The sequence below is a fragment of the Onychomys torridus genome, chromosome 9 (assembly GCF_903995425.1).
Source record: "Onychomys torridus chromosome 9, mOncTor1.1, whole genome shotgun sequence".
NCBI classification, from domain to species: domain Eukaryota; kingdom Metazoa; phylum Chordata; class Mammalia; order Rodentia; family Cricetidae; genus Onychomys; species Onychomys torridus.
The window spans coordinates 43,438,763-43,466,432 of NC_050451.1; the positions used below are offsets into that span (position 1 = coordinate 43,438,763).

At 52.3% G+C, this 27,670-nt stretch overlaps 2 protein-coding genes across 4 annotated transcripts; both read right to left on the reverse strand.

Annotated features, from left to right (window-relative positions):
• Positions 1 to 6,707: 6,707 nt before the first annotated feature.
• On the reverse strand, positions 6,708 to 13,191 carry Slc22a17 (solute carrier family 22 member 17). 2 transcript variants are annotated; one of them, XM_036198480.1, is made up of 10 exons: positions 12,921 to 13,191; positions 12,260 to 12,751; positions 12,059 to 12,162; positions 9,660 to 9,814; positions 8,797 to 8,962; positions 8,491 to 8,636; positions 8,250 to 8,355; positions 7,878 to 8,095; positions 7,495 to 7,606; positions 6,708 to 7,347 (listed from the first exon to the last, which is right to left on the reverse strand). In XM_036198480.1, the coding sequence occupies exons 2-10, from the start codon at positions 12,527 to 12,529 to the stop codon at positions 7,059 to 7,061; spliced, it is 1,566 nt and encodes a 521-aa protein (XP_036054373.1). In that variant the 5' UTR covers positions 12,530 to 12,751; positions 12,921 to 13,191; the 3' UTR covers positions 6,708 to 7,058. The 2 variants fall into 2 exon arrangements, with proteins under 2 accessions (XP_036054373.1, XP_036054372.1); XM_036198479.1 differs by having other exon boundaries at positions 12,260 to 12,754.
• A 3,360-nt stretch (positions 13,192 to 16,551) lies between these two features.
• Positions 16,552 to 27,121, reverse strand: Efs (embryonal Fyn-associated substrate). Of its 2 annotated transcripts, none has more exons than XM_036198482.1 (6): positions 25,461 to 27,121; positions 20,769 to 21,047; positions 20,386 to 20,526; positions 19,558 to 20,295; positions 19,181 to 19,270; positions 16,552 to 17,486 (listed from the first exon to the last, which is right to left on the reverse strand). In XM_036198482.1, exons 1-6 carry the CDS (start codon positions 25,476 to 25,478, stop codon positions 17,052 to 17,054), a joined length of 1,701 nt encoding a protein of 566 aa, XP_036054375.1. In that variant the 5' UTR covers positions 25,479 to 27,121; the 3' UTR covers positions 16,552 to 17,051. The 2 variants fall into 2 exon arrangements, with proteins under 2 accessions (XP_036054375.1, XP_036054376.1); XM_036198483.1 differs by lacking the exon at positions 25,461 to 27,121 and having other exon boundaries at positions 20,769 to 20,880; positions 20,967 to 21,024.
• Between the last annotated feature and the right edge of the window lie 549 nt (positions 27,122 to 27,670).

A 27,670-nucleotide genomic window follows, 5' to 3' on the forward strand; every position in this document is an offset into this window, starting at 1 on the left:
ATGGGCTATTTGGTTTGGTCATCAAAAACAAGAACACAATGCCAGGTCTAGTGGCTCATGCCTCTAGTCCTGGCACTTGAGAGGCAGAGGCAGGTAGGTATATCTCTGAGTTCAAGGCCAGTCTGGTCTACATGGTTCCAGGACAGCCAGAGCTACATAGTGAAACCCTGAACCTGTACAAATAAATACTGGCTTGGTCTCGCATATCCACAAGGGGGCACTAAATGGTTAGTTCTGAAAGATCCCTACAAATGGTTTTGAGATAGTACTTCTGTAGCTGTGGAAGGCTAGTACACAATATAGAGACCAGAGTGGCCAGAAACTCAGAGATCTACTTCTTCCCCCACTGCTGTGTTTTTCTTTTTCTTTTTTTGGTTTTTCGAGACAGGGTTTCTCTGTGTAGCTTTGTGCCTTCCCTGGATCTCGCTTGGTAGCCCAGGCTGGCCTCAACTCACAGAGATCCGTCTGGCTCTGCCTCCCAGTGCTGGAATTAAAGGCGTGCACCACCACCGCCCGGCATCCATTGCTGTGTTTTAAGGCATGCTCCCAGAACAAATTAGTTTTTTGTGAACTCTTTTTGGGTGTTTTGAGATAGTTTGACATGTAGCCCAGGCTGGCCTAGAACTCACAGATCTGCCTCTGTCTTCCAAGTGGGATTTCAGATGTGCACCCGCACACCTGGCAGGTGAGTGACTTTTTAGCCCTCTCTGGTCTTCATTTTTTTTTTCCTTCTCTTTTTGAGCTGAGGATCGAACCCAGGGCCTTGCGCTTGCTAGGCAAGCACTCTATCACTGAGCTAAGTCCCCAACCCCAAGTCCATTCTGCTCTATCATGTCAGTCCTTTTCTCCATTCTGCTTTCACTGCTGGAGCAACTCATTTGTTGTTGCTAAAAAGACGGGATGCCGCCAACAGAATTAAGCCTTTCCGAGTTTGGTCCTGATCAGGCTGTCTTGCATATTTGTACCACATATCTGGACCAGGCAGTTAAGACTGTGCTGTTCCCTTGAACCCCCTGGTTACTAGTTCCTTTTCCATGCTATAGAGGCAGAAGAATGGAAAAGTTGTCATTCTTGGACAAACCTAGTCTTTGGTAGATTATTTTTGTCTAATTCTGGCTAACTGAAGAATAGGAGTAACCATATTATTGGAGTTCTGTTATGGAAGCAGAGTATTTAAAGATTGGAAGAATTTTTGTTTTTGTTTTTTTGAGACAGGGTCTCACCATGTAGTTCTGACTGTCTTGGAACTCACTCTGTAGACCAGGCTGACCTCAAATCCAGAGATCCACCTGCCTCCGCCTCGTGAGTGCTGGGACTAAAGGCATGTGCCACCATGCCTGGATATATATTTTTTTTTTTCAAGACAGGGTTTCTATGTGTAGTTTTGATTGATGCCTGTCCTGGAGCTCGCTCTGTAAACCAGGCTGGCCTTGAACTCACAGATCTGCCTGCCTCTGCCTCCTGAGTGCTGGGATTAAAGGCATGTGCCACCATGCCTGTGTGTGTGTGTGTGTGTGTGTGTGTGTGTGTGTGTGTTAGAGAAGTTCTTGAAATGCACTGGGCTGTCTTGGTTTGTCTTCTGTCACTCACAGACCCTCACTGTGGACTCTAAATTCACCAAATCTGCTGGGCATGGTGCTCTGTGACTTTAATCCCAGCACTCAGGAGGCAAAGGCAGGTGGATCTTTGTGAGTTCAAGGCCAGCCTGGTGTACATAGTTTCAGGACAACCAGAGCTATGCCGGAAAAAACAACAAAAAAACCCACCTTTTTCCTCTCTAGGCTTATTGATAATCACTTAATGAAGTATTTATTGGACATTTCCCAAGCATGGGTTCTTCTGTTAAGGATGTTACAGCTTGTTAAAGAAAAACAGTCATTCTGTAGAGGGACCTTACTGAAGAATAGTGTCTGTCATACCCCTGTTTTGTATGCCACCAAAACTTTCCAAAAGGTCCCTAAGTTTTCATTAAAATTTGTTGTTACATTTATTCATTGTACGGGGGCGGGGTCGTTCATGTGGGGGTCAGGACGGGCTGCTGGAGTGGCTTCTCTTCTTGCACCATGGAGACTGTAGGGTTTGAGCTCAGGTGCCACACTCCGGAGCAAGCACTTCACCCACTGAGACAAAACTGAGGAATCAACTGTTGGTGCTTACGTAATATGCTCCATCTATGGTATTTGGTTCTAGCTGCTGGGTTATGGGTGTGAACCACTTCATCTGACTTTAAAACTTAAAAGTTTTTAATTATTACATGTCATGGCTCTGGTGGACATCTCTGTGGAGACAGTTCTGTGGGAGCCTTACATAGGATGCAAGGATGAAATTCAAGTCCCCAGGCCTGCGCAGCAAACACCTTCATCCTCTCAGCCATCCTGCTGGCTCTAGAAGTGTAATTTTTTTCCGTGTAGCTTTGGAGTCTGTTCTGGATCTAGCTTTGTAGACCAGGCTGGCCTCAAACTCAGATCTGCCCACCTCAGCCTCCTGAGTGCCGGATTGAAAGGGTGGCTTTCTTCGTTGTTTATTTTATTTATTTATTTAATTTTGCATTGATGCTTTGCCTGCATGTATGTCTATGTGAGGGTGTCAAATCTTGGAGTTCAGACAGTTAGCTGCCATGTGGGTACTGGGAATTGAACCTGGGTCCTCTAGAAGAGTAGTCTTAACCACTGAGCAGTCTCTCCAGCTCCCTAAAAGGGCATTTTTGTCAAGGAGCTTTTCCTGTCTTTCTTTAATAGAGTATAACATTACTATGGTCTGAATATTTGTAGCCCCAAATTTATATATTGAAATCTATTCCCCAGGGTGAGGGTCTTTGGGAGCTGGGTAAGTCACATGGGCTCTGCTTTTATACAAATGATTAGTGCTCTTCTCCAAAAATACCACTGATTTTTCTTGCGCTCTCCACCATGTGAGATGTGGTAAAATGTCTCTGATCTATACGCCAAACTCAGCGAAGCCACTCTGTGCACTTTGTTGTAAGATGGTCTGTTTTCCTTCTTGTATACCTGTCTGCGTTTTCTATACAGATTGGAATTATTTGTCTTAAGAGTTAAAGTCTTCATTTAAAGTGAACAAGATGAGGAACATGTACTCCCTTTCAAACCTGAGGCCGAACCAGACATTGGTAGCTAGCAATTTACTGTGAACATTGGTTGCATGGTGACCGGATGAGGTTGTCTTGAGAAGGCAGGATGTATATTTCATGTCACTTCAAATAACGTTTTTTAAAAACAGTTTTAAAGAGTGACGTATTACTTACTGTATGCTGGGTGACGGGTGGAGCATGGTGCACATGTGGAGATCAGAGGACTGCCGTTAGAGTCTGTCCTTCTGTCCCACCTTGTGGGGCCCTGGTGATGGAATTTGGCTTGTCAGACCTATTTGCAAGCACTTTAACTGGCCCATTTCCTATACTTAACATTAGAAATGTACCTCCACATCCTCTTGATTTTCCTCTCAATAGTCCATTCTAAAACAGTTACAGAGCCCAGATTTCAACCAGTACAAAAAGAATAGCCATTTCTCTTATTTGCCTGCAAACTATTTCCTTGAAATTCTTGGGGGTTCCTAATGAACTTATTAGTATTAGAGAAATAGCCGGGTGGTGGCGCACACCTTTAATCCTAGTACTCAAGAGGCAGAGGCAGGCAGATTTCTGTGAGTTTGAGGCCAGCCTGATCTACAGAGAGAGTTTCAGGACAGCCAGGGCTGTTACACAGAGAAACTCTGTCTCAAAAAACCGAAATAAGTAAATTAATTAATTAAAATAAATACTTTTTCACATGGCACTTATAAATATTTCCTGTCTTGTGCTGGATATGGTGGCTCCCAGCACTTGGGGGGCTGAGGCAGGAAGATAACTGTGAGTTCAAAGCCAGCCTGAATTACAGCTCATTACAGCTGGGCCAAAGTGTTGAACCCTACCTCAAAAAACCCACACCATTTCTGACTGTGGTGCAGGAAGAAGATTGTAGGCTCTCCCTTCTCAAGACCTGCTTCACTGGCCAGTTCATGAACCTTCAATACGTTGCCTCTCCAAGCTATATAGTCTTGCAACTGCCTCAGAGTCACTTTTTCCTTAGGGTGAGAATCCGGTAAGGTCGTATGGTTGGAGACATTGACATCGGTTGTTTGGGTTACACACACTGACCATCTCCCCGATGATGCATACCTTTCTCTTGTTCACTCCCCTGTTTTCTTTTTTTTTTGTTTGTTTTTTGTTTTGTTTTGTTGTTTTTGAGACAGGGTTTCTCTGTGTAGCTTTGCGCCTATCCTGGATCTCACTCTGTAGCCCAGGCTGACCTTGAACTCACAGAGATCCTCCTGCCTCTGCCTCCCGAGTGCTGGGGTTAAAGGCGTGCGCCACCACCGCCCGGTTCTCTTATTCACTTTTATGTGCCTCCCATACAGGAGTTGTGGCAGCTTCCTGGTTGGTTTTCATCCTCAGTCTTTCTTTGGTGGTTCTACAGAATGAGGCTTTTCGTTGAAATATCTCTTAGCTAGGACTTGGGGTAAAGGCCTGTGAATCCTAGCGCTCAGGAAGCTGAGGCTGGAGGATTGTGACTTTGAGGTTAACTTGGAGCTGGAGAGATGGCTCAGAGGTTAAGAGCACCGACTGCTCTTCCAGAGGTCCTGAGTTCAATTCCCAGCACCCACATGGTGGCTCACAACCATCTGTAATGAGATCTGGTGCCCTCTTCTACATACATAATAAATAAATAAATATTAAAAAAATAAAAGGAAGAAGCCCTACTCCAGTTCAAGCCATAATTCAGGCTCACTTCACACAAAGCAGAGAGCAACACAGTCACTTGACTCTATGAACAAAAGTTGAGTTTCTAAGCTGCCTGGCTTAGAACCCTGGCCATGCCACTGAATGGCAAGCTCCGCAAAGTCTCAGTTCTGTTATGTGACGGAGCAGGAATAAAAATGGCCCCTTACCGAGGGACCGTGAAGACAACCAAGGCCACTCCGGTGAGGTCTCCAGGAACACATTATCTGGAGCTTGGTAGCATGACGTTATTGATAGCGTGTGGGTGGTCTCAGACATGAATCAGCAAAGGGGAAGGAGAAGGGAATCCTAGTGTTCCCAAGAGCTAGATGACCAACCTCATTTTTCTGGAAGAAGGATTTCCATTTTCCTAGGAAGTCCACTCTCTCCAACCTCTAGGCATCTGCTTTGCCTGTGCAATTGGCTTGAGTTAGGTGCACCGAGCAAAGAATTTACCTCCAAGGGCTTCTTGCCTGTGAAGGTAAGGCCTCCCTCACCTCCTTTCAGAAGCAGTCTTCTAGCTTGGGCTGCATAGCAAGTTCAAGGCAAGATTCCATGTCTAAAGCAAATAAGCCCCTTGATACTCCTAACCACAAACTTCTCTTCCTTCTTATTAATATTCCTAGTGTGGGGTCTTTGTTGTCATGATTTTAGAGACAGTGTTTCATGTACCCCAGGCCAGCTTTGACCTCTGGATGTCACTGACGGTTCCCTTGAGCTTTTGATCCTCTTGCCTCCACGTCTGAGTGCTGAGATGGTAGGCATCCACTACATGCACAGATGATGAAACCTCAGGTTCAGGTTAAAGCACTCTCTCAATCGAGCTGCAGGCTCCTACTGCCACTTCCAGGGAGCCAGGAGATTCCTCTCCTCACTGTCCCAAGTTTAGTGGGGAAGGCGGCCAGCACAGTGATGGACTCTAGTTCTTTCTTCTTGTTTTGTTTTTTGGGTGTGTCTGTGTGTGTGTGTGTGGTTTTTTTGTTGTTATTGTTTTGATTTTTTTTTGGACAGTGTCTCACTCAGTGGCTCTGACTGGCCTGGAACTATGTAGGCCAGGCTAGCCTCCAACTCAGAGATCCTCCTGCTTCTGCCTCCAACAGCAGGGATTAAAGGCACATGCCACTGTGCCCAACAGAACTCTAGCTATCTGGGCTCTAACGGGCTCCCACTATCTTTGTAACTTCAGGAAGTTATCAAAGTCCTTGAGCACTGGTCAGAGTAATGCTCTGGTAGACAGCCACTGTTCATTTCTAAACAATATCCAGTCCTGCCCTAACTGCTCAGTCTTCTTCTTCAGGACTCTCAGTATTAGGGGTGGAGCAGAGGGCTACTCGAGCCGGCCAATCACGTGCTCACTAGAGAGGAACTTGCAGGAGGCTTCCCAGAAGGAATTCTGGTGGAGTTCATGCTTTGCCTCTCCATCCCGTGAGCTCTCATTTTAGCCTGCTCTCATCGGGTAAATTCCCCTTTGAAGTCAATTTCAAGAAACTCTCTTATCTTCATGCGCATGCATGTGGGTGTAAGTACATGCATGTAGGTGCTTTCGGGGGTCAGAAGACTGTGTTAGATCCCGGGAGCTGGAGTCATAGGCAGCTGTGAGCAGATACATGTGGATGCTGGGAACCCAACTCTGGCCCTCTGGCAGGTCAGCACTCACAACCACTGGGCCATCTCTCTAGCCCCTAAAGATAATTTTTACAGCTCTGCAAAACAAAGCCTTAATTGCTCCAAACAACCTTGCAGTTGTTGTAAGGATGAGGTGAGACCAAGTGTGTGAAGTACCTAGCAGGGCTGGCAGAGAGGGGTGTGGTCCCTGCCTACGCCTCGACACCTAGAGGGCAGGGCACAGTGAGAAAGACAATGTCACTACTGGTCTGTGTCCCACTGAGAAGTCTTTCCCCAAGAGACAGAAGGACAACACGAGGGAGGGGAGTCCAGGCTATGATATGCTCATTTATTCCAAATGTCTTTTATTGAAACAGAATGAGAGAGCAAGGAAGAGCTGAGGTCTGGGAAGATGTCTTTGGGCACAGGATGGAGCCCAGACCTAGTGGTTATAGTGTGATGCTCCGCCCACCCCGTACTGATTGTTGCTGACAACGTGAACGTAAAGCAGCAGGGGGGAGATGGGGTTGGGGACCGGCCCTCTTGCTCAGGCGGCTGGAGTGAGGTGCCTTTGAGCCTTTGGTGTGGGATGGCCTTGCTTTCCTGTCTACCTTGCTAGGGCCCTTTGTCACCTTTCTGTACGGCTGGCCAGCCTCCCACCAGGGTGCTCAGAGGCTGTTTAGAGGGCAGGGTTAGGAGTGGCTAGCAGCGGGACGTGGTCACAGCGGTTAGGTGGTGGCTGTCTCAGTAGGGAAGGCCGGCGACACAGTTCCCCATCCCGGAGAACCTCTGGCAGAAGCTTGCGCTTGGTCTCTGGCAGCAGCATAATGCTGAGGATGCAGAGGAGGGCACAGGCCGCCAGGACCACATGCTGCAGGAAGGCTCCATGGCCCATGTGGAGGCGCTGAGCCGGACAACTCAGACCCCCAAGCGCCCCAAGTGCCATGATTAGGCCCAGGCCACGGCCCCTGCGGAACGTGGAGAAGACACTGAGCCTATGGGCTGACTCACCCCAGCTTCTGTCCACAGCTTCTCTTTCTCACCCTACAGCCCTTCATCTTAGCCAAAGGCCTCAAGGTCTGCCTGGCCCTGGCCCTGGCGGCACCCCCTCTCACCGGACAGTGGTTGGGATGACTTCAGCAGCAAGGAGGGTACTGAGGATGGCAGAGGCTTGGGAGGAGAAGAGTCCCAGGACAGAGAAAGTGGTGATGGCAGCATCGTTCAGATCTGGGGGACCAAAAGGGATGACATGAACGGAGGCGGGGAGCACACACCCAGCCTAGGCTCTGGCATCCTCCTCCTGGCTCTCAACCCTCTGGCCCATGCTGTCTGCATTCTGGGCATCCAGTTATGGAATGGGGGGGGGGGGGCCAGACAAATTTGCACAGCTGGACAGTGGTCTGGGGAAGGTCTGAGTCTATGTTAGATGTAGTGGCTAAGCCTTCCTGAGACACCTCTGTTGGGCTTCCCATAATGTGGAGAGGGAGAAAGGACTCACAATCCCACAGGCCCAGCAGGACCAGGGACGCAATGCCCGTGAGAGTCATCGAGAGAAGCAGGATACCCCGGCGGCCAAAACGGTCCACGGTGACCCCCAGGAAGACACAGGCCAGGGCCGCTGTGCCACTGGCCAGCAGAGAACACAAGTAGAAGTCTGACGGGCTCCCTCCTCCTCCCACAGGCTGATAACAGTGGCGAATGGCGTGGGCGATGAAGCTAGGCGACAGGTTCAAACAGAGAACAGCGTCTGAATCCCTAGCCACAGCTCCCCACAGCCTCATCCTCTGCATGGTTTCCAGAGGTTTTCCCCATGCAACCAGCCCCTATCCCAGCTACTGGCCTGGCCCTCAGCTCAGACAGCCAGGCTCACTTGGTGAAGCCCAGGATAAGCAGATTCTTCCAGATGTTCCGGTAGTTGAGGAGAGCCGCGATGGAAAAGGCAGACGTTGCAGGGAGAGGGCAGGTATTCTCCAGTTCTTTAGGAGAACAGAGAGGATCAATTAGAAATGGCTGAGACCCCAGGGTCCCCCCCACCGCTGCACTGGAGTGGCAGGGGGCCACAGCTACAGCCATGCAAAGGTCATCAGGTGTAGGGACCCCTTGCCTCTTACCCTGTAAGGCTTCCTGGGCCTCTTCTCCCAGCATCTGCCCATGGGGCCGGTTTCGCTCAGCCAGGATCCTCAGCACAGACTGAGCCTCCTCAATCTGCCGCTTCACGATCAGCCACCGCGCAGACTCCAGAAACAGACCGGGCCAGCTACGGGCAGGTGGTAGAGTACACAGTAAAGCCTTCTTTCTCTGGACCCAGGGATGGGACACTACCATCTCTGAGGAACTGGGCAGTTGGCGGGGGGCTAAGGACTAGGCTGGAGGTAAAGATGGGAAGAGGCAGGCCACAGATGAAGGGTAATACTGACCCATAGAACAGGAAGAGGATGCAAGGGGCGGTGATCATTCGCTGCAGGAATCGCCAGTCCTTAGAGACAAGGGCCAGGCCCAGGAACAGGAAGTGCCCTCCCACCCCTACCAACTCCCCTGCCAGGGCCACCCGAAGCCTCTGGGTTGGGTCGCACAGCTCCAGGCCTGGAAACACAGCAGGGATGAAGGAAGGAGAGGCCAGGGAATCAGGAGGTGTGAGAGACAAGAGGAGAGAGGGAGGGATGGAGGAAAGGACAGAAAGCTAGGTCAGGCCCTCAGCAGAGGCTGCAGCCATCACCTCCCACACACTGACCTCTGGGTGATGATGAGGAGGAACCTCTACCCATCTATCTCTTCAAACCCAGCTGGGCTCTAGGATCAGAGCCTTCTGGGTGCTAGCACCCCCAGTTTACTGGTCCTTTCACAATCTTTATTTGACCTTCGTATCGACCTTTGTCCAAGGTCAAATAAGCTTCTTAGGCTTTCAATTAGAGTGGGGTTTGAGACAAGGTCTCACAATGTAGCCCAGGCCACACTCGAATTCACGACTTTTCTGCCGCAACCTCTCAAGTACTGGAACTACATGTATGCCGCCATATGTGGCCAATATTCCACTTTTAAAATGGGGCTCTATTCTCTAACAGAAGGAGGGTCAGGTGAGGCTTTGGAGATCATGGCATGTGGGAAGACGGTGTGGGATGAAGCGGGACCTCTGCCTGGGCTCTTAAAAAGCCTGGGCAGAAAGACAGCCGAGATTCTGGACAGCTGAAATTTGGGACCTAGGGGGCAGCGAAAACGGCCTGGAAAACCAGAAAGGTGTCATGACACCCAAGGCAGAGGTCTCTGGCAGGGTGCCACTTACGCATCAGGTAGACACCAAGGTCAACACCAGCTAGCAGGAAGCCCAGGAGGAATCGAAGAGCCATAATGCCTGTGGAGGAGCCTGCAGCGGCTCCTCCCACTCCACAGGGGCCCACAAGCCCCAAGGTCAGCAGCACAATTCCACGTCGACCAAACCTGGAAAGCAGGGAGGACGTCTGGCCACCCAGACTCCCGGATGGAGGAGGTACTGGGTGGGTGCTAGCTGCCTACTTCAACACTGGTGTGAGGATGAGGTTCAGGGAGCCAGAGTCATACTGCAGCCAGAAAAGATGGCAGGGTGTGCGTGGTGGCGCACGCCTTTAATCCCAGCCTTTGGGAGGCAGAGGCAGGCGGATCTCTGTGAGTTCGAGGCCAGCCTCAGGAGTTCCAGGACAGTCAAGACTACTACACAGACAGACCGTGTCTTAAATTGAAAGAAAAAAAAGCAAGAAAGAAAAGATGGCAGGGGATCAGGATGCAGGGGGGCTATGTAACATGATGTCTGACTACTGGGCAATAGGGCACAGCTATGGTTTTATGACTCTTGGGGACAGGGCGATATATCAGTCAGAGATGAGGGCTTCAACCATGGATGTGAGATCAACCCTGAAGGTTGGAACCTTCATCCTTGTTGGCAGAGGTTTTGGTCAGAGGTAATAGATTTTGTCTTATTCAGTCAGAGGTGAAGGAGGTCATCAATCTAAAAAGAGCTCCTGATCTGTGTGGTAACCACTGGCCAACTGTACATGCAAAGAGTTGTTTATTCATTAGTGATGATACAGCTGTTGTCCTTTGGGGATGAGACCACTGCTTCATAAAGTTGGTATGGGCCATTGGTCAGGACATGGAGCTACTGATTCAGGGAAGCGGTCTACTAATCCATGGGATCAGAATAATTATTTTTGGAGACTGGAGAATTGATCTCTAGTGATAGAACAATTGAGGGTCTTAGTGTAGTGTGTGTGTTGGGTGGGGAGCCAACAGTCCAAATAGATTAATCCATGAAAACAGATACTAAGATAGGGAGATGAGCTACTGGTAACTGGTACTGGTCACTGACCCCAAGCAAGGACAGGGCTACTGATCTTTAAGAGCTGAATTACTGACTATTCAGGGATGAGTGATGGTCTGTGGGAGACAAAGGCAGGGTCAGTGGTCCTTGGTAGGAGGGAAGCATTGATACCTTAGAATAAGGCAATTAACGTGACAGGTAAGGGCTATTTTTCATAAGAATGAGCTGACTTGATTAATGTGGCTCAGGCCTCTGACTTCAGACTAAATTATCCATCATTAGGAATGAGGCCATTATTCCATAGGAATATGACTACTGGCATGTGGAAATCCAGCTACTGATGCTTGGGGATAAGCTACTTCTCTGTGAGTATAGGATCATTGGCTCACTGGTACATGTGATTATTAAGCAGGGAGGATGGCTATCGGTTTTAAGGAACCTGATCATTAATGCTTTTGGACCATTAGTCACCTAGGCAGGACTGTAGATCCCAGGTTGGTGGTCAGTGGTCCTTGTTTTCAGAAGCAGAGAAGAGAGGGATTTGGATCTAACCAGAGTACCTAGTTAGCCAGATGAACTGTCGTCGCTCTTTGGAGATGACACCACTGATTCATGGAAATGTGGGTTTTGGTCCAAGAGGATCTGAAAGCTCTGGCCAGCCATGAAGATAGGACTGTCAGTCTGTGAGGCTCTCTTACGAGTCAGTGAACTCACTGAGCAGAGAGAGGCTCTCTTGGAGTCAGTGATCCACAGAGCAGAGGCACTAGGTGGCGGGCATGGAAGTATGAATTCCTTGTAGAGATAGCTAATAACCGTAGGGGATGGGCCACTGGTCAGAGATGGGGTCATCCGTTTGTAAGGTTGAATTACTGATCGATGGGAATGGGGCTGTTGATATTTAGGAATTAACATTAAGCTTTAGGAACTTGGCCACTGAGACGGGCTAACAGTCCTGGTAGGCTATTAGCCAGTGGAGATGAATCTGTCCATCCATGAAGATGGAAAGGAAGGTGGCTGGGATGATAAGGCAACGAAGGAGAGATGGAACATAAAGTGTGGAGACAAGGTTTTGGTTGAGGAAGTGATGTTTAACTTTGGAGGTGAGGCCGTTGACTTATGGATGTGGATCTCCTCTCCTGGTCAGTGGGGATGGGGTAAGAGGTCACCGCCGTGAGGTCATTTCCTTGTGTGGAAGTGGGTATGGAAGGTGTATTTCTTGATGGGGGAGTGAAACTGAGGCTGAGATAGTCTGTTAAACAGGAGTCCAGAGGAGACTGTAGACTACAGTCAACGGAACCATCCTTGTCCTCTTGCAAACTCGGCCGCTCGGGCTAGCTCTGCCAGCACCCCTTCCTTTCTACCGGCCCTGCCCCCACAAAAGTCCTCACCTGTCCGTGGGGTAACCGAGGAACAGGTAGCCGGAGGCAAAGCCCAAGATGAAGAGGATCTGCTCCAGGATCACCTGCCAGCCCAGGTCACACACCAGATCCCACTGGGGACATGAGAGAGGGGCGGGCAGCCGCATCAGGCCGGGCCCTCGCTGCCCTGGTCCGCCCCCACTCCAGATCCCGCCCGGCTGGCTGCCTCACCTGGCCGATGGCATTGGTGGTGAGCACTGGTAGTCCGTTATAGTCCCAGTCCTTCAGGCAGTGGTTGAAGTCTGGCGGGGCAAAGCCACTACACGAAGGGTCGGTACTGGTGAGGACTCGGCTGGCGGCGCTGGCTGCTAGGGCCGCTCCGGCGGCGACGCTGACGCCGCTGGCGTTGGGGGGCTGCTCCCAGCCCGAAGCGTTGGGGGGCAAGGCGCCGTAGTGGCAGTGCAGCGGGGGCGCCAGCGTGAAGATGGGGTCCGAGGCCATGCCCAGCGCCACGAAGAGCACGGGCAGGCAGCAGAGGCCGAGCTGCAGCTGCTGGCCGCCACCCAGCGCCCCCACCTGGGCCAGCAGAGCCTCGAAGCTCAGGGGGCCCGGGGGCGCGGCCAGCGACAGGCTGCTGCCCAGCGCGTCGCCCTCCCCCTCCCTCCGGCGCTCCCGCTCACCCTGCAGCTGCTCGGGGGGCACCGCGTCTCCCAGGCTCCCGACCTGCTGCGGCGAGGGGTGGGGGAGAGAAGGTGAGGCGGGGGAGGCCGTGGGCACGCGGGGAGGATGCGGGGGGACGCGGGGTGGGAGGCGGGGCGCACGGCGCGGGCGGGGAGGGGTCGGCAGAGTGTCGTGTCCCCCCACCACCACCACCCCGGGCGCAGACACTTACTCCATTGGCGTTGGGGGAGATCTCCACGGTGCTGTCGATTTTGCTGCCGCCCCCGCCATTGGGCTCGGGGGTCCCGGTGGCCACTCGGGGAGCCAGCTTGGCGACCGCAGGGGCCCAGAGGGCCGCGCCGAAAGGACGAACTGTGGTCTGGCCCGGCTGCGAGCGGAGGGCTGGCTGGGACGCGGAGGCCCGGGAGACCCCGCTCTGCAGCTCTGCAGCCGCGGGCGCCTCCTCCGTCTCTCCTGTCTCTGCGCTGCTTTCCCCTCCCCTTCCTCCAGACTCTCCTCCCCTTCCCACGTCAGCAGAACCTGGGTCCAGACTGTTCGTCAGAGATGAAGGGGGGCCAGGGCCCGCGTGGAAGTCAGGGTTGGGGTCTCCGTTGTTTGTTCCTTGGGGCTGCAGGTCATTGTGGTTAAAAATGGAAAAAAGACAGAAAAAAAGGAAAAGGGAGGTGAAGGATGGTAGATAGCTGGGGCAAACGCCGTGGTTCCTCCTCATCCCAATCTCCGTCACTCCGTCATCCACCCTCCACCCCTCCACATTCAGTTTATCAATAAAATGTATTAAGTGCTTACTGTATCTCAGGCCGTATGTGAGGTCTGAAGGGTTAAAGGATGGACAAGATACCCTTAGAGGTGGTTTCTAGGGGAGGCAGATATGGAATTCCGTAATTGCAGGGTGGTTTATGCAAATAGAGGAATTGGTTGGCACCTTGCGTGTGGCGCTCTCTGGCTTCAGTGCTCTGCTGGGGGACAGGTCTCTGGGTTTCCACACATCCAACTTGATTGACTGACCATTTTCCAGCAACATTTGGCACTGTTGACCACCTCATCTTCTAAACTTCCTCCTTTTGACTGCCAAGTCTCACCTTGTCCTGGCTTGTTTTCTCCGTGGCAGTCACATGCTGCTTCTCTTCCTGAGCATCACTTAGAGCTTGTGCTTACCTTCTCATCTCACACCATTGCCTCAGTGCTATGTGCATAGACGCTGTCGACCCAGACAACACACACCTGTTTCCTATTCCCACCTCTTCTCAGAGTCCTGGGGCAGTGAAGCAACCTCTTGGTAACCCACATAACCTTGAATGTCTCTTTGGGTCAACATGAGATACCATCCCCCACAATCTGTGTGTCTTCTGATGCTTCCCTCTTTGAGGGAACGGCACCCTCAACATCCACCTATGGTCAGATGTTTGCTGCTTGCCCTTGGAATGCCTTCTTCACCTCATGACGTCCCTCACAAATGTCTACCTACGTTACTTCCTCTATAGTTCTCTCGCTCAGGTGGACTGTGTTGTATGTACTCTTAGTTCCCAGGTGGTGTCATGAGCCCACTTCGTTTCTCCCCATCTACTACTTGAGATTTAAATTTTTTATTGATTAGTGTATAAGTGGTGCTGTGTATGGGTAGGTGTGCACGCCATGCTACGTATGTTGGAGGTCAGAGGATAACTGTAGAGGTCTTCCATCTTTTCATGGATTCTGGAGAAGAGTGACTGCCAGGTTTGCATGCTGAACCACCTTGCCAGGCGCCCAAATGGAGGTCTGATTGTGTCTCTTTCCGGCTCAACTGCCTTCCATGACTTCTCTCACCAAGAAAAATATTCCACACAATGCACACCTGGGCCTACATGCCTGGTCACATGCCCTCTGTAGCAACATTCCACTTTTCTCTCCGCCCCCCAACTCCACATTTCAACCACCCAGCTGGCTCTCTTTCTGTTGTTTTTTTTTTTTTCCCAGCATCACAGGGCTTTTGCACAAGCTGGTTCTTATGCTCAAGCTTGCTTCTTCAACATTTCCTCATCCTTTGGCTGTCAGGTGAGCATCTTTGCCCCAAAGAAACCTCCTGAGCCCCAGACTTGGATGCCAAGTGTGGCTGAAGGATTCATGGCATCTATATGGCTTGGGAGACTGCTAAAAATGCACAACCTTGGCATTATCCAGACTCTTGAACTGTAATTTTCAACTGGATAACCAGGCATACAGATATTAAGATTAGGCATGTATTCCTCAAAGATATGTCACCCTCAACCACAGAAGTCCAGAAAGGAGTATCAAGTCTCAGTAAAGAAATCCTATGCTACCGTTTGCTCCCAAGCCACACTGGAAGAAGTCTAGGCCCCAGAATCGTTGCTTCATTACTTCCTCTGCTCAGAAATTTTCCAAATACAGGCAACTCTTCTATAAGTGCCCTCCCACCATCTCCCCTTAGTGTCTCTCAGAGTTACTGTGCTTCTTAAGGCCCGAATTCACCGGGGCTATCTGGGCTCCATCCTTCTATCTTGCAACAATACTTCCTTAATTTTTTTTTTTTAAAGACATGGTCTCACTATGTAGACCAGGTACATAAATCCACCTATTTCTGCTTCCTAAATGCTAGGAGTAAAGATGTTTGGTAGCCTAGCTTAGTAATTCTTTAATTTTATGCACCCCCCCAAATCCTGTAAGACCATTTTGATCACCCTCATACTAAAGCTAAAGGCAAGACTCAAGAGAGGGGTGATTTACCCACAGACACAAGTACATGACACAGCTAAGATTTGAACTGAAGACAACCCCTTTCCCAAGTTCAGGGTCCTTTCTGGAAAGCATATCTGGGAAGGGAATGGCCTTCCATGTATAGGGGTGAGTTTGTTGGCTCCCATTCGTGAAAGTGTTTTCCTTCAAGTAGGATGAGAAAGGTGCTCAAAACCAAAGGGGCAGATGCACAGGGGTGCCAAGATCCAGAGTCTGATTAAAACTTGAGGTGCCCTGACAGTCACTGAGCCAGGTTCCTGGTGAAACCACAGGCAAAGCGATGATGGCTGCTTTCTCTTGTGGTTAATGGCTGGAGAGAATGTCACTTAAGCCATGAGCTCTAATCTCATCAAAGTCCCGAGGCTTTCTAACCTGCATTCATCTGCGGTCTCGGCTACTCTAAGCAATGGACCCCTGAGTAAAGTGTAAGGGATGGACTCTCCGGAAGTCACCTAAGGAAGCCAATCAGCCACCAGCAGCCTTTCGGTTGATTAGCGTTGGCCTGTGGTGGGAAACTGAGGCTACTTTTCTGGTTGGGGTGCTCTTCAAAGAGGGACCTTTTGAGGCTGTTGTGGCCAAATTGCTCTTCAATGACACCATGTGACAACAAAGTCTGGAGGCACTAGCCACAGACCCCATTTGGTTCTTACATTCTGTGTTGGCTCAGGGATCACCTCCCAGCCTCCGTGGTCTGGATCTCCCTCCCCAGTCGCTCCCTTCACCTAGTCTCTCTTATTGCCTGTTTGTTTCCATCACCAACAACTTATTTGAGACAGGGTCTCATAATGTAGACCAGGCTGGCCTCTAACTCACAGATCCAGATCCACCGGCTTCTGCCTCCCAAGTGCTGGGATTTAAGGTATGCATCCTGATACCTGGCTTTTTTCCCCTTAATGCACTCACAGTAATTGACTTGATGTCTACCCCAGTTTTGCTGGAAGAGTACATTCATTGTGTACCTGTAGAACTTTGTCTGGCCCATTGCAGGAGCTGAAGACTAGTCTACTGAATAGATTTTGAAGGAGCAAAATTATCCCTCATACTGTGTGTCCCACAGGAATGGTGAGGGGTGCAGGTCTTTCCCCTCAGGCTCTCAAGAAGCAAAGTCGGGGAACCAGACGGCAGGGTTTATTGAGGTACATGCCATGCCCGTGGCCAGCTTGCCTGACCTGTGAGGAGACGAGCCCTCCAGTGTTTCCCAGACTATTACATTCTGGGCAATTCCTGCCCTGGCCCACTCTCAGAAGAGAGTGAGGTGGTGGTCATCTTCAGCCAAGAAACGGGAGAGAGGCTCTGTGTGGCCCCAAGTCTCAGCGACCTGACTTTCTGTGTTCCAAACCCCCAAAAGGCAGAAGGCAATACAGCAACCTCTACCCTGGGCTGATGAGGACAAAGCGAGAAATATTAAATATAAATAATTTATACAAAACGGCTCATACAAAAAGCAGTAGGTATGGGGGGGGGGGAGATGCCTCGATGAGGGGCTAAGATGACCCACAGAGATGAAAAGGGAAGAATCCTCTTCTTCCCTCAAGCAGAGCCCTCTAGCCACCGCCAACATGGAGCAGGGCTCTGGCAGGCAGGGGAAGCTAAGGCTACATGAACAGACCCCTCAGGGGAGCAGGCCGGCGAGCAGGGTGGTAAAGCGCAGGGCCTGCCCTGCCAGCTCTGCTACGCATCTCGCCATCTCTTGGACTGCAGTACCAGACGGGTAGCCTAAGGCAGCCCCCTTGACAGCAAGCACAGTGGCCCGCAAAGTCTGGCCTAGCCTTGTACCTGCGGCCCCAACCTGTGCTCGGAGAGATGCAGAGGCTGCCAGCCGGCCGAGGGTGTCCCCCACAAACACCAGGCGGTGAGCGGTCACCACCACTCGCTTGCCGTGGGGCACAAAGAGACACGGTGGCTGGTTAGCCTGGGCACTGGACATGAGGGCTGCCACAGCAGCCTGCAGGGCTGAGTAGTGGCTCTGGCATTGCCCTGCGTAGAAGTGCAGAAGCTGTAGGTCTCCAGTGGACAGGACCAGCGGCTCCTCGGGGGACAGGACTTCCTGTGGAGCAACGGGAGGGTCAGTGAGGACAAGGTCGGCAAGGCCACGTCCACTCCTGCTCATTTCCCTCATCCCCTTCGCTCCCTGTGGAGTGTGATTCATTCAGCTCTTCTCACCCTCAGAGAACTGAGATTCTCAGGGACAGCAGCAAAGGGCCCAGAGTGGACAGAGAGGTCGGGATTCAAACAAGCAACTTCAGAGAAGTCTCTGAACTTCCTTGGTTCTTTATGTCAGTAGCCTAAAGCTGGGGATGGGGCTCTTTGTCCTAGACTTGCCCAGTCTGTGTAAGGCCTGGACTTGACTCCCAGTATCGTGAAAACAAACAGACCTAAGCAAAGCCAGCCAGGGAGTGGAGCTCTATACTGTCCAACGTAAACAACATAAGCCATGTTTTTAGCAGCCACATTAAAAAAGTAAAAATGTTATCTACATCCAAATGTTTAAAAAGTCAGAGCATCCGAATGTGATCGACTGACTTATGTTCATACCAACTCTGCAAAATCAAGTCTGAGCTGAACATAGTCGCTCACACCTGTACCTCCAGTACTTGGGGCCCTGAGACAGGATGAGGCTCACTGTGAGTCAGTCCTATTTAAAAAAAAGAACCCTGATAAGTTTTTTGTTGTTGTTATTTCTTGTTTTTTTGTTTCTTTTCTTTTTTCTCTGTGTAGTTTTGGTGCCTATCCTGGATCTCCCCTCTGTAGACAAGGTTGGTCTCAAACTCACAGAGATCTGCCTGGCTCTGCCTCCCGAGTGCTGGGATTGAAGGCGTGCGCTACCACCGCTGGGCTGTAGTTTAGTTTTTAAACATTTATTTAGTGTGAGTAACTGTGCATGTGTGTTACAAACATGCCATAGCATGTATGAGGAGGTCAAAAGACAACTTATGGGAGCCGGTTCTCTCCTTCCACTATGTGAGTCCTAAGATCCAGCTCAGGTCATTAGGCTTGGAGCAAGCGCCATTATCCACTGAACCACCGCACCAGACTCTGATATACACCCCACTTGAGTTCAGACTAGCCACATTCCAAGTCCTCAGAAACCACACGGGAGGTTAACTATTAGATGGTGCAGGTCTAGCTTGGATCTCAGGATACAGTGAACACCAACTGAGACAAAATGTTGAACTGGCTTATCACAGTGTACTGCATGTGGTGTAAGAACCCCATGAGCATTACCTGTGACTGTGACGGTACATGCAACCTTTCTAGCACAGGATCTGGGACTCAGGAAATACCTGATGAACGGGGGGTTACTGTTTGGCCTTCTGGCCTTTGGCTAAGCTCAGGTATAAATAGGGCTGAGGAAACTGCCTCACTTTCAAGGCCCAGAAGGATAAAGCAGTTGCTACAGAACCCCAGGTTACTCAGTGGTGGTGCACAGCTTAGGAGCCAGTCTCTTAGGAACCCAGGAATTCACTGCTGGAGAGAAGGCACCTGGCCAGCTTTGATCCATCGCCCAGAAATTCTTTCTGCTCTCCTAGCTACCTGACTTCTTTCCAGCACATTCTCCCTCTTCTAAATTCCCAGTGAACTCTTCCATGTTCCAGCACCTTCTGTTGACCAACTCCTCTCTGCTCTGTCCTGCCTTCCCATCTCAGGCCCGCCCCACCCTATCTCGCGGACGGTTTGGTCAGGAATTTCTACTCCCTTATGCTCTAGTCTGTCTTGTCTATCACACCCCTCCGGGTTTACCTGCTGTTCCGGCAGCCCCCTCTCCAGCAATTCGGGATCCGCTGGGAAAGCTTTATCCAGGGGTCTAGGACTCTGAGCTTTATCCACACCCTGCAGAGGGATCACGTGTCAGTGGTAGGGAAAGGGGGCAGACTGCAGGCCTCCAAGGCCTCTGGGCCCTCCCTTCTCCCCTCTTTCAGGGAAGTATTCCTGGCATCAAAGCATGCAGCCCTTGTACTGCACAGGACAGCTGTTTAGCTTTGTGCTGGCATTAGGGTTGGATGTGGTACTCCCCATGTGCTGTGGACGAGTGCTGGAGTCCCAGGCTACAGGGCAGAAGGCCATCGGGGAGGAGAGAGCCCGGGGGACGCTCCTGGTGGGGCTGCCCAGGGTCTCACCTTGAGGTGCACATAGTCATATTCCTCAGCCATCGGGATGCCTTCATACTCATTGTGATGGCCTGCTGGATCATCGTCTACCTCCCTGCACTCTGGATCTCCCTCGGGTTTGAGGCCTCCATAACCAGGCAGGCGGGGTGGGGGAGGGGGCAGAGGCCTGTCCTGGATACTGCCCTTTCGGCCTGGGGCAGGAGAGGGAGCCGGGGAAGGGGCAGGAGCCTCAGAGACAGGCAGGGCAGGCAGAGGGCGGCGGGACAGGCTCTCGGTGGACGGCAGCCTGGGCCTGTGCTGGGGTGGAGGACTTTTGGTCAGAAGCTGGGCCACAGTGTCCAGGTCAGTGGAGGAAGACCCTCCTGGAGATGGTGACTCTGAAGATGGTGACTCCGGCCCCAGCAGCGGCACATCATAGATGCCTTCATCTGTGTCCCTGCTCTCCCCATTTGCCAGTAGTTCCTCGGGGGCTTCATACAGGTTGAGGAGAGCTGAGGCCCGTTTCAGGTTTGAAGGAGCAGCGTAGAGGGGAGGCCCTGGTTCCCGGCCCCCTTCCCACTCCAGATCTGGCTCCAGCTCTGGCTCCAGCTCCGCAGACGGCTTCAAGGCCAGAGGCACATCGTAGGGGGCTTCATCCTCTCCAGCGGTCTGTGGGACAACTGGAGCCAGAGGACAGGAAAAGGAAGCTGGGGAGTCATATGGGCAGTTGGGGGGTGCCCGGAGGATGTTGGGAGGCACATCATAGACCTGGAGGGAGGGATCAGTGTTAGCCTTCAGCTCAGCAGTAGACCACCCCTGAGAATTCTGGTCCTCATCCAACACACACAGAGCTCTCACCGCTAACACATCTCTGGGGGCAGTCAGCTGTGTCCCGTTGACTCTGGGGACCTTGTAGATGGACTCGGGAGAGGGTGAGCAGGATCTAGCTGGAGGTCCCGCGGCAGGGCAGGGTCGAGCTGGTGGTGGCACCACGTACACCTAGGGGATGAAGAGGTGGGTATGTCAGGGGTGGAAGTCGTTGACACAGGTACGTAACTTCAGGAACTCATAGACATTGTATCCTCCCCCTCCACACTCCCTGTGCTGAGCTTAGAAGCTGGAGACAGAGAGACATCAGCCAGCCACAACTTAGTCAGGATCTCCCCGGCACCTATCCCCAGGCCCTGGAGTGGGCAAAGAATACCAGGCAGGCCTGGGATGATGGAGGCTCCAGTTCTTACCTCCTGCTCCTCACTGCCACGCTCTGGGGTGGGACATGATGAGCCAGGTTGGGTGAGAGATGCTGGGGAGAGGCTAGGCTTGGGTGCTGGGCCAGCAGGAAGGAGCTTCACTCTGTTTGCAGGCACAATACCCTGCTGGCCATGCAGGGAGCAAAGGCACCAGCCATCTAGTCCACCAGCACCCTCCCTCTGCAGTACCCGTAGAACATCCCCTCGGCGGAAGGACAGCTCCTGAGGGGACTCTGCAGTGTTGTCGTAGAGGGCCCTGGCAAGCTGGGCCTGGTAGGGGAGGTTAGGAGAGAGGGGTGCTCACACACATATACGAGGTCATGTAGACTAGACCAGCCTCCCGTTCCATTCAAGTGATTTTATATATATATATATATACACCGAATATATATATATATATATACACACACACACACACACATATATACATACACATATATACACATACATATATGTATATATGTATATATATAAAATATCGTAGCGTATCGTGTCATATCAGCTGTTCCTGAGCAGGCTCTGCCTGGCCATCGTCATGGAGGGCACACTCCTCTTCCTTCTCGGTCTCTGACCTAGCTCTTTCCCATCTTGGTGCCTTTGCACTTATATTTTCCCTACTCCAAGCCCTCTTTCCTGACTCCATCTGACTGCTCCTCTGTCATCCTTCCGTTCTGAGAAAACTTCTCCTCAGAGGGGCCTTTTTATTCCCTTCCCACCACATTCCATGTCCGTATCCACCTACTGTTTCCTTCAGAGCTTTCTATTACATAGGTTGTGTTATCGCTGAGTCCCCTATGGCACTAAAAGCCCTGTAAGAACAGGGGCTGCTACACCCCATAATCCCCGCAGGAGGGGCCCACTCAGAACTGGTCCTCCATACACGTTTGTGGAGCACATGAAGAGGTCTCGCTCGGGTCTCCCACAGAATTTCTTTTGTGTTCCTTCTGTCCCCCAGTGATGACTCCTTCAAGTAAAAGGTTAGACCGAGCAACTATGGAGACCCGCCTTTCTGAGGGAGCCTGGAAGAAGCCCCGTGTAGACGGAGTGTTGGGCACGCTTGAGAAAGCAAGCCAACAGAAGCCGCTGCTCTTCCTAGCCTGGGCAACCACAGTTCCACCAGAAGAGGCAGAGGCAGCGTGTGGACGTCTCTTTCCAGGCATGTCTAGCAGGGAGCCTTTTCCCACTGAGGGCCATGAGCTCAGGTACCACCAAGTCACAAACTCAAAGTGCCAGGGATTGTTTCGGTCTTTATTAATTCTCATAATCTCTGCGTTAGAGGAGAACCCGGCCACAGGTTTAGACTTGGTCCCGTGGCATGTGGCTGATGCACCTGTCAGAGCGTGGACTGACGTCAGAGCCCGTACGCTCTCAAGAGCGCTCTCTGTTGCCCACCTACAACCACAAGTGTGGTTTCCTTCTCACGTGTATTTATTCTGTTTGTGTGTGTGCGTGTCACAGTGCACACGTGGAGGTCAGAGGGCAACCTGCAGGAGCCGGTTCTCTCCTTCCACCATGTGGCTTCTGGGGACTGGCCTTGTGCCGTCAGACTTGGCAGCAAGTGCCTTTACCTGCTAAGCCACTTCACCAGCCCTTCTTTCTTTTAAAGTTTTTATTTTATTAGCACAGCAGTAGAGAGGGACAGTGACTCCAAGCTGAGTAAGGTGTGTATATGGCTCCTATACTCAACCACCCCCAGTTCTAGCTCCTTAGTGCTCTTAATCCATAATGTCCTTTAGTAGAACTGAGTTTATCCCACTCAGACTATCACAGCACATTATCGGCTTCCGTTGTGATTTCTCAGTGACTGACTGCCAGAAGGATCCGGGGCAGCCGTGGCTCACCCAGGGACACTGCGAACAGCCAGGCAGATGCTGCTGGCTAGGTAGCCACATGGACTCTCTAATTCAGTTAAAAGTCTCCAGTCAGGGGCTGAAGGGATGGCTCCGTGGTTAAAAGTGGACACTGATCTTCCAGAGGACCCACGTTTGGTTCTCAGCAGCCACACTGCCTAACTCACAACGGGCACCTGCACTCATGTGTACATATCCACACACAGATACATATATACACATAACTAAAATAGACTAAGTAAAAGTATTTAGTTAAACCAAGTCTGGCGACAGAGGCCTGTCTTCTTTGCTACTTGGGAGACTGAAGCAGCCCTCTGGTTGAAGTTTGAGGCCAGCCTGGGCAACCGAGGAAAATCCTATCTCATAATGAACAGACGGCTGGGGGACTTGGGGTGTAACTCAAGTTAGTTGGTAGAGTGGTTGGTTACCTTAGCATGCACAAAAAGTCTATCTTTTGCTACTGGGGTTGTGGTGGCACACACCAGTTACCGCTGCACTTGGGAAGTAGAGGCCAGAGGATCAAGGCCAGTCCAAGCTACATCATACTTTGCCTCAAAACAAACAAACAAACAAAAACACCGAGTATCTGAGTATGTAACTCAGGCATAGCACACTTCCCTAGAATGTTTGAGGCTTTAGGTTCAATCTCTAATACTATAAAAAACAAACAAATGGGCGGTGGTGGTTTTAATCCCAGCACTCTGGGAGGCAGAGCCAGGCAGATCTCTGTGAGTTCGAGGACAGCCTGGGCTACAAAGCGAGTTCCAGGAAAGGCGCAAAGCTACACAAAGAAACAGTCTCGAAAAACCAAAAACAAACATCATCATCCAACAGACAGACAAATCTCCATCTGCAGCAGGGTGCTGCTAGACGGCGGGAGAAGGAAGCTCTGCTCACTCACAAGCATGCTGGGCCTCTGGGATCCTGTTTGTGCTAGAAGGCAAGTTGTCCAGCCCTTTCACTCCTTCCAAACAACCACCCACCCTTCCTTCCCTCCTCAAGGTGCTGGGGTCAAACTCAGGTCCTTTTGCATCCCAGGCAAATGCTCTACCACAAAGCTACATGCCTGACCCTCACCACACTGTTTCTGATTATACTGCAGCTTCTAAAGGATATCGTCTACAAAAAGAAAACACACTAAACAGAGAACACAGATTGCTGGTTGGCTCTGTACTCTCACCTCCATTCCATGTGTATGCACGTGCGTGAGGAGGAGGCCAGAGGCTGGTGGTGGGTATCTTCCTTAATCATGCTTCACTTTATTTACATTTTTGAGAGAGTCTGAATCTGGAGCTCACTGATTCAGCTAGACTAGCTGGTCAACAAATCTCTGGGATCCTCTTATCTCTGCCTCCCCGGTGATGGGAATCACAGGTACGCACCTCTGCACATGGCTTTTTATGTGGGTGCTAGGGATCAAACCCAGGTCCTTAGTTCAGGCAGAAATCACTACCAACTGCGCCATGCCCCCAGCCCCTACACCTTTCGTTCCAACTGAAAACCAGAAATTAGTACTTTGGATCTAGCCAGAGATTAAGATAAAGTTCTCAGTGCAGGTGGTCTTGGGGTTGAGTCCCTTTCTTGCCTGGATGCCTTAAACTGGTTTTAAACATCAGTGTACTGTAGTTGCCTCCTTCATAGAATTTCTATCGATAGCCAAATACCTACTTTGGGATGGTAACATGCCCTCATAAAGTTGAGAGCACGAAACAAGGCATCAAAAGATCACGGCAAAACTTAGCACAGGACCAGGTATGTAAATTATAAATGTCACTATTGCTATGGTCCTGTGAGTTTCATTAGCATAAATACCCTTCCCCCATACACCTTCTGGACTTCAAAGGTGACAGTGACTCCAGGATACTGACAGCAGCTCCCGCACTCCCAAAGGCACCCTGACACCAAGGGTTTTGTCTAAGGAATGAAAACTGGAACCACGCTCACGGGGAACACGAGGGTGCCCTGCGGTCCATGCTTTTTGCTTTCATAGTTTTTCTTCCCACAGCCAGAGTGAGGGGAGGCAGGTGGCCTTCCCTGGGAATGCCCAGCAAGGACTGGAGAAGTGTGAGGACAGACTCCAGGAGAGAGCAGAGGTGGGGCTGTGTGGCTCCTCCCTGAATTAGGTTTGAATTCCAGCCAATGGGGCCCCGTGCTTTGCTGTTTGCCTAAACCCAGGCCAGAGCAGCTGAGAGAATGATGGATAATGGGTGTGATCACCCTACTCTATCTCCTCCTAGAGGCCTAGCTGACTGGTGAGGGAATGGCTGACTTATTCGGGGTGGCGGTGTGCCACTGCATTTTCTGGTAGGACTCCTCCTGCAATCCTGACACGCTTCCCTTTGTCCCCAGTTACCAGACAGTGGCCCGAGGCAGGCTGATACCATCTCCCCTCTTCTACATTATGTCCCCCTGCTTGTTCACGGGCTCCATTTTTTCCAACCCTCTAGAGTTGGGCTTCCTTGGCCTTCCATTTATTTTCCTTGGGCTGCCTGGTCTTTGCCAGAAAACTCCTTTTACTTACCTCCCCGTCACGAGCCCCTGCCAACCACCAGTGGCCACCTGTTCCCACCCAGAAAAGAGCAGATAGGGCTGGGGTTACACTCCCCCACTCCTCGGTCTATCCACAGCCACCATAAAGAAAGAGAATAGGGAGAGGGGAGGAGGGGCCAACCCAGAACCAGAAGGCACGGGGAGAGCGAGAAAGAAAACAAAGAGAGAGGACACAGCTTCTGGGAGAAGAGATCACAAAGAATGGGTACCAATAAACGCGACAGTGCCATCGAGCAGGTTGGAGGTCTCTGCTTGGCAAGCCTCCTCTCCCTGGTGGACTCACCGACGTGGCAATGGCCATGGCTCTGGCCTCCAGCGTCGCCTGCTTCGGACCAGGCTCAGTTTCGCTGACTTCAGCGACGGCTGCCCCTCGCCATGGTTCCGGGCCTCCAAGTCAGAAGGTCACCCCAAGCTGTGGCGCTTGACGAGTGGCCTCCCCCAAAGTTGGAGGAAGAGAAAGAAAACCCACCTAACTTTCCAAAAGGGAGGCAGCTTGGCCAGGCAGGAGGAGGAATGGGGCGGGCCTGGGCGTCGCTGCGGGACCTCATCCAAGGGGCGCGATCTAAACTGTCCCCAGGGTCTCCTGGGGGGGCACAAGGCCCCCACGGCTGTGGCCTTAGGCTGCAGAGGCCACTTGGCCACACATGGGCCCAAAGCTCCCGTCCCAGGCCGGCGAGGCGAGGAGGCAGGAACTGCGGGGCTGCTTTCGACGCCTCTCTCCAGGCAGCTCAGGCTAGCCCCGAGGGCTGGGAGAAGCTGCCTGAGTGGTTGGGCTGGACGAGCGACTCCTGGGGCCAACCCTCCCCCCGCGGCGCGGAGCGCTGCTCCCGGGACTGTGGTCCCGGCTGGCTGCCGGGGCACTGCGGCGGCACCCGCGGGGAAGGAGGAGGAGCGAGAACTCCACTGCTTGGCTCCCAACTCGCCCCCAAGTCAGCGCCCAGGCAGGCCGGCGCCAAAGGCCCAAGAGCTCGTGGCGGTGGAGCTGGCCGCCGTGGCCAGGCCTGCACCGAGGCGGGCTCTCCCGGCCACCCCTTCCTTCTCAGCACTGCCGGGTTCTCGAGGGGGCCGCCAGGCACCTCTCGGTCTCAGCGCCCATGGGCGCGCGCGCCACCCTTGGCCCCGGGCACCCAGTCCCGGCTCCCACTCCCTGGACCCGGCCCCTCGGCGCGCCCCGAAGCTTAGGGAAGCTCCTGGTATCTTGGGGGAACGAAGAAAAAGGCCACACAGAGCTAAGGGAGCAGAGAAGGGGAGGAGCGGTCCTCGCAGGCTCGCCTGGGGTCGGGGTGCGGGCACTGAGGGCTAGAAGAGGTCCGGGGTCGCGCGTGGCTCCGTTCACCCCTCTCACACCGCGCCCCTTCCCTCCCCTGCCCGGGCTCCGGCTCCCCGGGACTCTCTCTCCTCCCTCGGGGTCTCAGTCCAGGGGATTAAGAGAGGGGAGGGAGGGGGAAGGGGAAGCTGCGGAGAAAGGGGACGATCCTTTCCGAGGCGGTGTAGGGTTTCAGCTCCGGACCGACCCTCGGGCCAAACGGCGCGCCCCAGCCGAGCCCCTCGTCCTTGCACCTTCTTCCTCCGGACCAGCGCGGTCGACCGGCGGGGGGTCTGGTCTGCGCGCTCCGGGGAGCTCGGCTGTGCCCGCCACGCCCCCGCTCTCCCCCGCCAGCCCCACGCCTCTCCCCTGCCTCCCTTTCATTAGCCCCACATCTGTCTTTCCCCCGGGAGGGAACGCGCTGCTTCCGCCGCGCTGGGCTCCCGGCGTTTTTCACCGTGGCTGACTTGGCAGGGGGCGGCAGGGGGGCGAGCCGGGCAGGTCCAGCCGGGCACAGGCTTTGGAGTCTGGTGTCGAACAAAGATTCTGGCCCTCGAGAGAAAACGTGAAGCCTGAGCGCCTGGCCCCAGAACGCAGGCTGGCCGGTTGCGCCGCCTATTAGCCTCCTTTGCCAGTCTGGGCCTGTTTCTCTTCTTCTGGTTGGCTCTCGCTGCTACTGGAGCCGGAGCCGTTGGGGTGGAGACCGAGGGCCTGGAATCGGGACTTCCAGCTGAACTCGATCTCTTTGCCTTCTAAACTCTTCCTGCCGGCCTCCCTCCAGCACCCCTCTTCGCTGGCCCTTGCTTTGAAGAGATACACATCAGAGCTTCTTGGAGGGTTGAGAGAGCCCTGTCTTCTTCCATTGGAGCTGGGGTGGGGATGTTCCTGGTATTTGGAAAGAAAGGTGGAAAGCTGTATGTAGTATATGTCCAGTGTTTACGTTTAACAAATGAACGCTTAAAGCACAAAATAGCGAGCTTAGTCGTAACCTCTTTAGGAGAGAGCATCTGAAATCTTATTTAAGGATCTTTGTGAACGGGAGGCTTTGAGACCACTCTTCCCTTCCAACGCATCTCAGTGTTCCACAGGCTTACCCACAGGCACTTCCCAGGACTACCTGTGGGGAGAGTGCCCCAGACCCTTTCCCACCTTACTCCGTGGAACCCTCTGCAGCGGGGAGAGGTAGC